This window comes from Ochotona princeps, chromosome 1 (assembly GCF_030435755.1).
Source record: "Ochotona princeps isolate mOchPri1 chromosome 1, mOchPri1.hap1, whole genome shotgun sequence".
Taxonomy (NCBI): Eukaryota; Metazoa; Chordata; class Mammalia; order Lagomorpha; family Ochotonidae; genus Ochotona; species Ochotona princeps.
In genome coordinates this window covers 18,375,314-18,389,322 of record NC_080832.1, presented here as the reverse complement: position 1 = coordinate 18,389,322, position 14,009 = coordinate 18,375,314, and the positions used below count along the sequence as shown (strand labels likewise).

The 14,009-nt window shown below is 40.9% G+C and overlaps 1 protein-coding gene across 1 annotated transcript in view; it reads left to right on the top strand.

Annotated features, from left to right (window-relative positions):
- The window catches only part of GRM1 (glutamate metabotropic receptor 1), a 99,585-nt gene extending 88,159 nt beyond the window's left edge, over positions 1–11,426 (top strand). Inside the window, exon 8 of the mRNA XM_058668956.1 lies at positions 10,496–11,426. Coding sequence (XP_058524939.1) covers positions 10,496–11,426 — 931 coding nt within the window. The remainder of the gene's footprint in view (positions 1–10,495) is intronic.
- The last annotated feature ends 2,583 nt before the right edge of the window (positions 11,427–14,009 follow it).

The following is a 14,009-nucleotide window of genomic DNA, read 5'->3' as shown; positions in this document are numbered from 1 at the left end:
ATTTCAGGTGGGCTGGATGAGTGTCGGTAATTAAGATTTCTATCAAACTCTGTCATGTTTGATGGAAAATAGTCTATCTAATTTTCTTAAATAAGTTGATTATTGTATTAATAATGAAACTATGCCAAGATGTCTCAAATTCTTATTTCTAGATGAAGATTTTATATTGTTTTAGATGAATCGTGTGGATTTCCATAGTTAATGGGCTCAAACTCAGTGGCAAAGCATATTGATCCATTTTGATTTGTTTGTGTTCCATACAACTGAGCTACAGGATGTCCTTTCCATCCTTGGAATTCAGGTCAGACCACTTGCTTTCAAGTAGCAAAAGATTATTTCAGTTTTTTTTTTTTAATTTCAATTTCACATCTGCTACTTTCACAGCTTTCAGTCCTGAGCCTGGGAAATTTGGCCTGAGCCAGGACATGGTGTACTCCTGTGGTAGTCCTTCCCCATTCCGCCTCTCCTCTACTCGGTCCTCTTTGATAGAAAACTGAGTTGGGAGAAATGGAAAAGACGTTTGACTTGCTAGGAGATAGTGTGTTCATCTTCTGTCTCTCATTATGTCCTCATCACCGGAACCTTGAAACAGGTGTCGAAATTATGACCTGACAGATCTGCGAATTTGTAAGAAACCCTACATGAATCTGCATCATTGCAAAGTTCCTTAACATTGTACATCTGCCCTCAACTTAATCAGCTCATCCGTATTACCTGTAACTTACTGATGTTCACCCTAAACAACCAGTCTTCAGTGACAAACAACCTTCTTATGCAATGTAACAGTAGGATAGTTCAAGCCAGCACCTGCTAGAGTGCTACTTGATTCCTTATACCAACAAATCATGAAAAGGCCTACTACCCATAGTCTTCACACCAGCCTTGCCATGTCTAGACTGTGCCTTTTTTCCTTTTACCAAAATTGCAAATATAACAGATAGATCATCCTAGCTGCTGTGTAAGGGAATGAGGTGGTATTCTTCCTTTGTTTCTGATGCCTCCACATCTCAACCACAGGCAATCCGTTGCCAACTTCTTATCATCTTGGACACATTCTATCTTGTGAGTGTCAAGAGATAGATATGACTTTATCTCAAGTGACAGAATGTTTTTATGGTGATAGCATAAGGAGGAAAAAGAGCAGTGCAAAGAAAACCCACAAAACCAGTTAAAAATCTTGAACTTCCTGTAAGAGGGGTGGTACCTTGGAAGACTGAGCTTGTATCAGTGTTGAGTAAAGTTCAACCCATTGCCACCAGGAATAAAATCTGTCAGGAGAGGAGGAGCAGATCCTCAGTAGGAAAGACACACACACACCCACTGCAGGAAGAGCATCTGTCATTCGGAAATACTTCCATAAGGTGAGAGAATGAATGCACTCTACTGCTGTGGCTTCTAGCCATGAACCTATTACCAAGAAGCAGCGCACAAGACCTCAAGGAGAAAACCACGTGGAGGAAGGCTCAGGAGCCAGGCCTGGCCTTATCCCATGACCAGGCACTGCCGTATCTATGCACATGTGTAACCACTTGCTCACTGGTGTCTTTTTCTTTTCCGTCTTCAGGAAGAGGCAGCCAGAATTCTCGCCCACCAGCCAATGTCCGTCGGCACATGTACAGCTTTGAAAGCCCCCACACTGCAGTGAATGTGTAAGAGAAGCTGCATGGAAAATAGAGTGGTTTGCCCTTGCTTTCTCTCTCCTGGGTTTTTCCACTTCTTAACATGGAAACAGATGTGGTGCATGCCATTAAGAATGAGGGGCTTACTGACGTGCCATGGTTTGCACGACTGCCTTAATCTGATTGTCCATCGTTCTTAAAAGGACACTGTCAAGCTGTTAGCTTAGTCATTTTTGCTTTTTTTATGTTTTGATGCAACACTTTTTCCAATTCTGGAAATTCGCTTTTGTTTGTGACTCCCACTCACCAGCAAAGTGAATTCCTCCCGCCTCACCCCCTTCAGAAAGCTTCTCCATGGCAAGAAGAGCCTGCTTTTCTTTTGTTTTGTTCCTTTTTGCTGTTCTGCCAATGTTTGCTATGATCCTGTCTGCATTAAAGTGAAAACCATAGCTTAAATTTGTGGAGAGTTTTATAATATCAGTTTTGGAGCGTGGTGCCAACATGAGCCTCTGCTAGGTTTTTCCCATGCCCCTGAGGAGCACAAAACAAATGTTTTGTGGGTCCCTGCAACCCCGATCCCCCCCAAAAAAGAGTTTTACAAAAAGAAAATGTGGTTATTTTCCCAAAAATCTGAGTGGCTTTTATCAGACTTCTTATCTGATAAAACAAAAAAACAGTGCATGTTTGGTGTGAGTTTTCACCATTAGATCTTGACAGTGTCTCTTTAAGTTAACAAAAGAACATAGACCATGTCCAATTCATTGTGCATGGAGTCTGTGGTCATTTTCAGCTGTTTCTTTACAGCCCTTCAAACTCCTGGGAGAGTCAAAGGTACACATTCCTGCAGCAGGAGGGAGCTCACTGATGTGGGGGTCTATGATCTGAACTGCTCTTCAGTTGAGAAGAGTCTAATTGGTTCAAATGTTTGATACGTATTTTGGTCACGTAGGCCGGAGAACAGAGCAATAGCATCTTTTTTCCCCCTCCCTAAAGTGTATTGTGAGAGAGACAGAGATCTAAGGTCTACTGTAACGAGCAATTTCACCAAGTCACACCGATTATTAGAGGAATATAGCAGGTGGTCATGCCAGAGTATCCCTGGCAATAGTTGGGAGTCCTCTGCAGATCTAAGGCAGAGCCACTGTGGTATGATTAGATGTATTTTCTGTAATGATCCCAAGTCTAAAGGCATTGAATGTTTCTTGTACCATGAGGTGAGTCTGACCAAGGACAAAACAAGGAGATCCTAATTGTGCCAGTTGCTGGCTGCCTGTCAAAAAGCATTGATGGGAATGGCTAGATATACTTGTGCTACCCTGACAGCAGAGCCAGAGAGAGGGGAGAGTCAACTGACATTTTGAGGCTGAAAGGTGAGTTGCTTTCTGAATGCAAAAGTTAAGGCTGAATCTAGTACATCCTCGTGAGACAAAAATTTTGCAATGAGCAATGACAGGAAGAATTTTCATCTGGGATCTATTCAAGTTTATCTTCATGACATCACACAGGATCAGAAAGAGATAAATAAGAATAAAGATATGCACTAAAAAACTGGATATTTTTAGCCTTGGTTGCTCCTGAAACAAATATTTTAAAGGTTGCTCTTTTTGTGATCTTCAGTTCCCACTGGCTCTGGAGCAGACTAAGCGAAAGGGTCAGTATTGCAAATAAAGCTTGCATACCAGATCATTGTGACCCATCTAGATCTATTCAAGAATAATCACAGCAGAGCAAAGCAACCACCTTGTATTTCTAGGGCAAAGTGTGAAGATCACATATAAAGTTTAAGTGTATATGATGATCTGTAATTAAAATTGCAGGTCCGGTAGCATGGAATACAGAAGAAATGGTCATGCCTTTTCCTGAAGTGCCTTCAAAGGAAGCATAAAATAGACTCATCTGTGCTATGTGAATGAGTATAATTACCTCTGATAACATCTGCTAAAGCAATCCTCTGGTACCAAAACATTGTTTTAAATTGGCAAGAGAGTTTCTTATATTCTAAAGCATAAGGCATACCTTAGTGGCATCAGCCACTAAAGATACTTACACTTGGTGATGAGCATTTAAAATTTACATGAAAAAGTGTAATGACCATCAGAAAACTAATATTTAATTTGCAATGCATTGGGACTATGTTCTCAACGAAAATAGACTATTTTCTCAAAGAATCAATTCCCAAAGTTTAGGGGGGACTTCCATACTTCACTGACTGTGATAAGGTAGCTTTATAGGCTGCTTTATTTTTCTTGATTGAATCTTTAACGACAACAAAGGCAAACTGAGTTTCTCTATGCATGTTTTGTGTTTTCTTATATAGCTGGAGGATTCAGGATGTAATTGGTCTAAAGAGTCTAAGAAAGAGACTATATGTTTGGACCTTCTATTATAAATTTCAGCAAGCCAGTAGTTTATTTACTGCCTCACAATCTAGTTTGAATCAAAGGGAAAAATGGTAAATTCCACAATGCCGTTTAAGATTTAATGTTAGCAGAAACTCAAATTCTTCTTCAAAAGCATTTTCCATCTTACAACTAGTAGTGAGTCAAACATTTGGGAAATTTTAATTACTTTCAGATATGTGTTATGCTTTAGAGTATATGCTAAATATGCAGATCCTTCTGGAATGTTTTCAAAAAGAGAAGTCAGTCAGTGGGAGTCCTTCACATTGAAGACCATATTGAGGTTGGCCGGGAATACAAGAAGTCAGATCCAATTATTTCAATCAGCTCTTATTTCTGGGGTTCTACAGGAATCCCTTTCAACCTGAGTTCTGGTACCAGCAGCTGGCGGTGGTGAGAATGAAGGGTTTAGGCAGCTGCATCTCCAGCGTCCCTTTCCGAGCGTCTATGTGGGCAGCACCATCTCTTTATGAAAAGCTGCGTGTCCCAGCAACAGGAGCGTTCAGATGCCACGGAAAAACTGCCCCAAAGCCTGTAGCTTGTTTTTCTTTCCTTGTTGATGGGTTTTCCCTTGTGAGGTTTTAGGGTTGTATTTTTTTTTTCATTTTCACTCTCAGAGAGAGCAAATGTTAGCTTTCTGGGGTTCAAACATGAATCTGCCTCCCTTGTGGGAAAGTTTTGCTTTCTCTGTGGGCTCTCTGGATGCTAGCCTTGTCTGCTGCGAAGCTAAATGTTGTGGAAACTACTCGAATTGGACATAAGGGAGACAGGTGTTGAGTAAGCGTCTCCTTGAGGCAGCTTGGGCAGAGTGTTTCCATCCTGATCTCAAGCACCCACCCACTGCTATTCCCATTTTAGATCTCTCTGGAGCAGAGAGTGGTGTACTCTAGATGTAACTAGTACTTACTGAAACAAATAAAACAGGATTGCTCTGAATGCCAAAGATGTATTAACCTGTTTACACCACCCACTTCTGACTACTCTCTAAAATGCAGTAAATATTGCATTTTCTGTTAGGGAGGGGGTGGGCAGGACTGTGATAGTTTGCTAATAAGTGAAAAAGCAAGTGTCTGGGGCCCGATGCAATAGCCTAGCGGCTAAAGCCCTCGCCTTTAACCAATCATCAGTTGATGGACTTCTGGATTAATTTCACATCTTAGATATTATGGATTAAGTTACAATAAACAAGGGAGTGGGCCGGGCACCGTGGCCTAGTGGCTAAAGTCCTCACCGTGAACATACCAAAATTCCATATGGGCACCGGTTCTAATCCCGGCAGCTCCACTTCCTATTCAATTCCCTGCTTGTGGCCTGGGAAAGCGGTCGAGGACAGCCCAAGGCTTTGGGATCCTGCATCCAAATGGGAAGCCTGAAGGAGGTTCCTGGCTCCTGGCTTTGGATCAGCACAGCACCAGCCGTTGCGGTCACTTGGGGAGTGAATCATCGGATGAAAGATCTTCTTCTCTGTCTTTCCTCCTCTCTGTATATCTGCCTTTCCATTTTTTTTAAAAAAAGTGCCTGAATATGTTGTAATTGAAACTACAGTTCCAGGTGTGCCAGGTTCTACTCAAGATAACCATGTAACATCATAGTTATCTCTGGTTCTTCCATGCCTAGGAGCAATTTCCTACAAGAACATTAATGATAATATGTGTCTCTAACCACCCAAGATATGTGGGGGTATTTGATCTTCAAATACGATCTCTTAGGATTTTTGAAGTTAGCAAAAGAAAGGACAGGGTGCTTTGTTACAATTATACGATATTTTTTAACTAGATTGTTTTTCCTAAAATTAGGAAAGCAAATAAAATTAAATAGCAACACAAAGAAGCTGGTAGTTGATATATAAGCTATTAAAGTTATTTAGGTGCAGTTAAAATTTCATTTCTTGATATTGCATTTTTTCTTGCACTTATTCTTTTGTATGCTCCATATTTTTTTCTTAATATGACAGCCATAGACTTGTAATATTCTCAGACACTTATTGTTCACACCAAATACCATTAATCATAGTGAACCTATGTTAACAATTGTGTCTCTGCTAGTAGCTATTTGCATATACAACATGTTAAAAGCTTTTTACAATTTAGTCACACTTATATCTGACATCACACTTGATCATAACAGAATCAAATGCATTAAAAATGCAAGTGCATTATCTACAAAAATAAAATACATGTTTAGTGTGAAAACATTACTTGGAACAGGTGTTTGGAGCAAAACATAAGAAGGTGCTTGGAAAATCTCTATTTCACATCAGAGGTCGGGGAAGTTGCGTCCAAGTTCCTCTTCTTACAGCATCCTGGGCATGCAAACTCAGGAAGGGAGCGGGTTCAGGTCGTGGATCCTTGCCTCTTATGGAGTTAGAATGTTTCTGCTAGATGTTGCAGGCATTTGGAGAATGAAACAATGAGTGGGAGATGCTCTCTCACATTGATAATGATTTAAATATATCTAAAATAGTAGTTACTGCAAATAGGCCATTCTGGTTGTCTACGGGACCACAGGTAAACAACGACTAATGGTGAAACAGGTTTACACTGTGTCTTTCTGCTATAGTCTGTGAGATGTCTCTTTCAATCTGTTACCTTTGTCCTTGAAAAGAAAAATTGTTTTTCTTATGTTCTTAATCTGATAAATGCACTGGGGTCTTAGATCTTTTTCCAGAATAAACAGTACTTTAAACCAAACGTAGAGCAAAACTGCAGAGCAAGAAAGCTGCTGATTTTGACAGCCAGCATGAAAATCTCTCATTACAAGAACAAAAATTGGATTTGATTAAAACAGAACTTAACTGTAATTACATCTATCTGGCACATGATTAATAATACCGTTAGCATATGAACATATTGAAATGTGTGCTTTTAAAAGGAGCTTACATAGAATCCCTGAGCACGGAGGAAAACAGCACATATCATTGAATTAGCAGGTGAACATGAAGCAACAATACTATTTCCCAGGAATCCAAAGATACCTTTTTAGTGTAAGTGAAGACCAGGATAAATATATATCAGGGTATCTAACCCTGTTGGGCAGATTGAGTGTATACTTGCAACAGGTCTACTGTTGTTTGAGACATTATACGTATTTTGACAAAAGACACAAACACAAAGGAAGACATCATGTAGCATTCTAGTTTCCCAGTTTTCTTGATGAACACTGAGATGTAGCATTTAAGGAAAGAAAAAATTTTGCTATTGCATCTGAAGGTGTTGCGAAACAGGGTTGGGTAGTGTGAAAGGCACATTTAAGGATGGTAACAGACAAATCGATTTCCTGTTTTTTAGAAAATGCATAATAAATCCCTAAAGAGAGAGAAAATGTGTGTAGAGTTGTATACTGAAGTAGTTGAGAAAGATGAAACTAGTAGGGGCCTCATCTTACCTGCAATTTGAAGCACCCAAAGGACCCGTGGATACTGCTTGTGCTGTGGGCTTCATGAATGACTGCTATGGTCTTGATCTTTTTTTTTTTTTTTTGGCTTTTATTTATTTATTTGAAAGGCAGGGAGATACAGGGACGGTAAAGAAAGGGAAGGAGAGAGACAGCAGCAAAGAGCAAGAGAATGCTCCAATCTACTGGGGTGCTCCCACACTGTGAAGGCAACGCGAAGCCACAATCTCAATCCAGGTTTCTAACATGGGCAGCAGTCATCCCTGGAGACAGGAACTTTAGTTGGATGTTTAATCCATCTTTTTTTTTTTAATTTTATTTTATTTTTAATTAATATTTAGCATTATATGACAGTTTCATAGGCTTTGGGAATCCCCCTCCCCCTCCCCCTCCCCTCCCCCCCTGGTGGATTCCTCCACCTTGATGCAGCATTACAGTTCAAATTCAATCAAGATTCTTTCCTTGCAAACATATATTAAGCATGGAGTCCAGCTACTTGTTGTCCAGATGGGTTGAACAGTTTCTTGGGGAGACCATTTCTGGTCCCAAGTCAGAGCTGGTATAATATCATCACAGTCAATTAAGAGTCCCAATATAACATCAACAGCAATTTGCAATATTATGGAATTGACATAGTTTTGAGTAACCAGTATGTTAAAGAAAAAAAAAAAACAAACAATAAAACAAAACAAAACAAAAAAACAAAGAACAAAATAACAAAAAAAACAAGTCCTAACCACAACCTATGATTAGCTCATTGACATCTCAATTTTAGTTTATATACAGGACCGGACCGGCTGCTATATACCCCGAAAAGGCCACTGGGTACCATTCAGCTGTCTCGTGTCTATTTCATTTTAGTATTTAGCCATTTGTTGTGTTGAAGTATAATTTTGTTGATCTTGGCAGATTTTGGGATAATCCAGACTGGCTTTTAACTCTAACAAGATATTTGTCGACATTTAAGGTGCAGAACATTTTTTTTTTGGGGGGGGGGTGTGCAGGGAAATCCTCAACACCATGGTGAGGAGTGACCAATCTTTGTGTCCCACCCAGCAAGGCATGAGCCAATCCATGCCAGCTCTTTCCTGTCAGATATCAAGCTCTACTTTCTGTTGTTTGTCTATTTATTTTAGGGTTTTTTTGTTTGTTTGTTTGTTTGTTTGTATGATTGTTTGCTGTGAGGGGTTTTCGAAGCGATCCCGATGGTCATTGCAAGGGGGGGGGGGTCCAGAGGTGGAGCCAGGCTCGGACCAGAGAAAGCTCTCCTCCCTGGTCCTGAAGGACATTAATTGTTCTTCTGTGTCTGCTGTATGGTCTTGATCTTTAGCTTTTCCAGCCGAGAAGGAAGTTTGCAGCTCTAGCAAAGAGATGTGGAAGTCAATGAGTAAAGTATTCCACATTTATAAGCCCTTAATATATTCAGAAAATACATTAAGACAAGAAATGTTAATGCTGACCTAGCAAATTATAGGTGACACTTACATAAAACAATTAGAAATAGAGCAGTGGTTATGGTAGAACTATGCCTTTCCCAGATAATGAGGTCAAAATTTTATCTGTGGTATCTGTTTAGTGCCTTTGGATTTAGAATTTCCTTTAGTCTGTACCAGACTTATTGCATTTATATGTGTTTATCTGACTCACTTCAGCTTTCGGGATTATAAGCCATCATCCTCATCTTAAGGTCATTCATGCTCATATTTTCAAAATGATTAAATACATCATTAGATTAACTACTGATTGTTTCTTCTACTTTTTCCAAATAAAATTTTATGATACTGAGTTGTCTGCCTCTCAGCTCTGCCTAAAGCAAAACAGCTTCTGTTGCCTAGCCCTTTAATGCATTCTACTATGCTACTTTTTTAGTTTTAATTGGGTACAGAGAGAAAGCAATGTCCCACAAATGTAGAAGAAAAAGCACGTTTCCTGATGTAAGTATGAGCACAATTGTTATTAACACAATGCTTTGGTGGAATACCATCAACCGTTACAAGTCATACGCAATGGCACAGTTTTATATACTCAGAATCAAATTGAGGTGTGCACACACGTGCCTCATTCTTTTAGTCTTTAGAGAGCTTTATTTGGTTGATTTATGAGGCTTTGGAAAATAAGGAAGTTAATGAAGGTGAAATATTGGTTCATGCCTAAGATTTCATCTCACCAAGACTCAATTAGGAAAGACATATCTGGGCCAGAGCCCTTGACTTGGTAATCTTAATTTTGTCTCAGTTGCATCAAACTATATCCAAGCAGTAAATCAGGATGTGGGTCCTTGTGTGCTATAGGACTCCCTCATTCTGTCCCTCTTAGAATAGATGCAGTTCGAGGCATTCCCAGTGAAATTCCTAAATTAGCTGTTATATCAAATATTTCATGTGACATATACTCCTCTATAGGTGTTTTCAATTAAAGTGAGCCGACCAGAGGTTATGCAACTGTGAAATCAATCCTGGATCTGGGATTTTTGTTATCTGCTTCTCTTCCATGTAGATGCCATGTGTGTGATCATGTCACTGTGCTAATAGAAAATACTTGCCCATGGGAGTGGGCAACTGAAAAACTCCAGGAAAAGCCTTTCCTGGGGCCTTTGCTTAGACCCACGGTCTAAACTCATAATGTTCTTTTGTCTGTGTGTAACCAGGGCTAATAAACAATGTTTTTTCCTTCATCAGCTTGGGAATCTTTTAGACTTGCAGTTAAGGACAATTTTATCATTACCTCGGTGGGTGTGGGAGGGGGTGTGTGTAAGAGAGAGAAAGAAAGGGAGAGAGAGAGAGAGAGAAAGAGAGAGAGAGGAAAAGATTTCAAATCTGAATCAAAATAGCGGCTTCTACAATAGGTTGTTTATTCTCTGCAACAGCCTTTCTCAGGGTCAATGTCTGCTTCCTCCGCATAGGCAGCCTGTGGCAGTGGCCTGGATGTTTGATGTGTATAGAATAAGGGGAATGTGGGCAGCGAAGACAAGGCTACTGGAGAGGTCATTTGTTTCCTCTAGCCACCTTTGCAAATGATTCATGTTTTTTTTTTCTTTTGTGCATGACCTATCCGTAAATAAACTCATCTCTATTTTATTCATAGTTCTAATGGCAAGTCTGTGTCATGGTCTGAACCAGGTGGAAGACAGGTGCCCAAGGGACAGCAGATGTGGCACCGCCTCTCTGTGCACGTGAAGACCAACGAGACGGCCTGTAATCAAACTGCCGTCATCAAACCCCTCACGAAAAGTTACCAAGGCTCTGGCAAGAGCCTGACCTTTTCAGATACCAGCACCAAGACCCTCTATAATGTTTCAGAGGAAGAGGATGCCCAGCAGGGTCACTTTAGTCCTCCCAGCAGCCCTTCCATGGTGGTGCACAGGCGCGTGTCCCTCTCGGCGACCACCACGCCTCTGCCGCCCCCCATGACCACAGATGAGACCCCCCTGTTCCTGGCCGATCCTGCCCTCCCCAAGGCCTTGCCCCCTCTGCTCCAGCAGCAGCAGCAGCCACAACCACAGCCGTTGCAACAGCAGAAGTCCCTGATGGATCAGCTGCAGGGAGTGATCAGCAACTTTAGCCCTGGGATTCCAGATTTCCACGCAGTGCTGTCAGGCCCAGGGGGGCCGGTTCCAGGGCTGAGGTCCCTGTACCCGCCCGCGCCTCCACCCCAGCACCTGCAGATGCTGCCCCTTCAGCTGAGCTCTTTGGAGGATGAAACTGTCTCCTCCCCAGCGGACGACGAAGATGACAGTGAGAGGTTTAAGCTCCTCCAGGAGTATGTGTACGAGCGGGAGGGGAACACAGAGGAGGACGAGCTGGAGGAGGAGGACGAGGAGCTGCCAGCGGGCAGCAAGGTGACACCTGAGGATTCTCCAGCCCTGACGCCTCCGTCTCCTTTCCGAGACTCGGTGGCCTCGGGCAGCTCAGCGCCCAGCTCCCCTGTGTCTGAATCTGTGCTCTGCACCCCGCCCAATGTGAGCTATGCCTCAGTCATCCTGAGGGACTACAAGCAAAGCTCTTCCACCCTGTAGGGAGGAGGGTGTCCAGGTGAAAAAGTCAGACAAACCCGAGAGCGCCAGTCGCTCCAAGATGTGCAAAGAGCCAGGAGAAGATCCGGATCGGAGGCGGAGTCGCAGGAAGGGACCAGAATGCTGCTGATGGTGCCTTAAGGAAGGACAGAGGGAAGGACACCAGGCAAACAGTGATCCAGGCCAGGAAGCTGATTTTTGAGTTATTCAAAAGCTTTCCCTGAAAAGAAAGGATTCTGACAAAGCACAATTCCATATGGTATGTAACGTTCATCGCAAAAAATAAATAAATAAAATCAGCAAAAATAATTGCCTCTTTTGCACAACTGTGCATAGATCCCTAGGCCTGCATATACTTGGCCCCGCTTGTAAAGGGACAGCCCTTGTGGAATTGCCAACTGAACCACTAGCTTATCTCATGGCATTCACAGTGAACACATTGGGAACCGCAGGAAGCATCCAGGTGAGAGAGAGTACCCCATCCCACTCTCACCCCCACCCTACTCCACAGGGGACCACCCAGGGATTGCAGGGCAGAGACTCCTGCTGCAGAAGCCCTCTTGCTAGGCCTGCAGACACCATGTCTTCAAACACTGGCTCTCCTGGGAGCCTCTCTCCAGCCCTGCTCCCCAGCCAGTGCCGGCTTGGACACGGTACTGGAGAAAGGTGCATGGACACGCTGCAGCACTGCGGTGTCCCTCCATTTAGGAAAACAGAGTAAGAGTTTTCAATCATCACCCACAAGTGCTTCATCAGGAGTCCTCTGGAGTAAAGAAAGCAAAACAAGAGGGCACTAAGCATGAGACGTTGGATAGATCAGCACAACCAGCTCCCGGTAATCCAACTGCTTTGTTGGTGATTCTGGAAAAGAGCCAGCAGAAGAGATTGTTTTGAGAGTAGCAAAAGACTCTGGATGGATTAGTCTGCATTTGTGCCAGGTGGGGTCTTCATTACTCTTCAGTTAAACAGAACAAACCATGTGACAAAATTGTTACCTTCCATTTACTGTAGCAAATAATACTTATCGGTTGAACTCTAAGATTCAGTATATGTACAATGTGGTGCCATTGTTTCTCCTAGGTACTACACAAACAAATCCATCTTTGAGCCTAACATTGTACTCATAGCAACTACTACTGGGTTAAATGACAAATAATTCTTTCCTATTGTCACTGAAGTCCGTATCTAGAGAGTGAATGTGACTTTGTGTCCTTACTGTATTCATGTGATTATTAAATCTGTGAAATGTAATGTCGATCTAGCTACAACTAGAAGATTGTCTTTTGAATATAGTATAGGTATTTGTATGTTCCAATAAAGTTTTCTATATCGTTGTCACCAGTCCTATAGAAATTCTCTCAAGACTTAAGTATTGTAGTCCAATGCTTTTCATATGCAGCTCAGATGGTAATTCATCTTCTAGGAGGAACCTTATTTCCTGATATTTTCTGGTGTGGAAGTTCTGTATTAGTGAAGTGGTTTTGAAAATTTGTTATATTAAAAGTTTATAAAACAGGGTGACAACAAGAGGTATGTTTTATAAACCTACATACATAATTATTAAAATACAAGGTTGGAAAGACGTATTAAGATTATTCCAGGTCATTTTAGATTTTTAAAAAATGTTTTTCACAGTTATGTGAGCTTTATGTACTGTTAGTTAATGGTAACATCTAAGTCTGGTCATAACTTTTCAAATATGTATGTACATTTTTAGTCACATTTTTAAAACATTCTTGTTTTCATGTATTTTTGTTTCTGCATTTTTGCTGTCTTAACTTTTTTTTGTAGTTTTGTTATTCGCTGTTATATAATCTTCATGCTCATGTAACCCCATAGTTCCATTTTTACCCTCCCCACCACCAATAAAATGAATTTTTCTTGCTGTTTTGCTTTCTTCTATTATTTGTGGAATGAATCTACCCCCTTAACTATCTTTGTTTATGCCTTATGTTCAGTCATATTTTAATATGCATCCTTCATGTAGAAGCTGCTGATTTCTCAGCCAAAAATCATCTTTGAATCTTTAAATACCCACTGCATCATTTGTTCAGAATTTAACATCAACTCCAGTGCTGGAAGATTGTTTCTCATGTTTTACCATATTCTACTGCCAAATGTAATTATTTCCATATTAAGATTACATGCCTTTCTTTTACAAAATTACTTTTACAACACCTCGAGTGAAAAGATCTATTCTCTGATTTCCTTATAATGAGGAAAATTGACAGTTCTAGTGTCTGATAGTTTTCTACTAATGGGAAAAATCAGAAAGGAAAAACACATCAAAGCATTTTTATCATAATGCCACTAACATATATCCTTAGTATTGATGGACTTGTTTATTCATTTTTTTTTAAGTTACAATAGTTAAAGAATACCACTATTCAAATTACGTAAGAGTTCAGTATACTCTGAGGCTCTGGTGTGAAAACATTAGTGAACCAATTCAACACTGACCACATGTGACTCTGAATACTTACTATTATCATGATTGCAGGTTGTCCTGAACAAACAGAATATTAGCTCTTCTATTGTAATCGTTCAAAATTAAACAAATTCAAATCCTATCTTCAAATGGCAGAA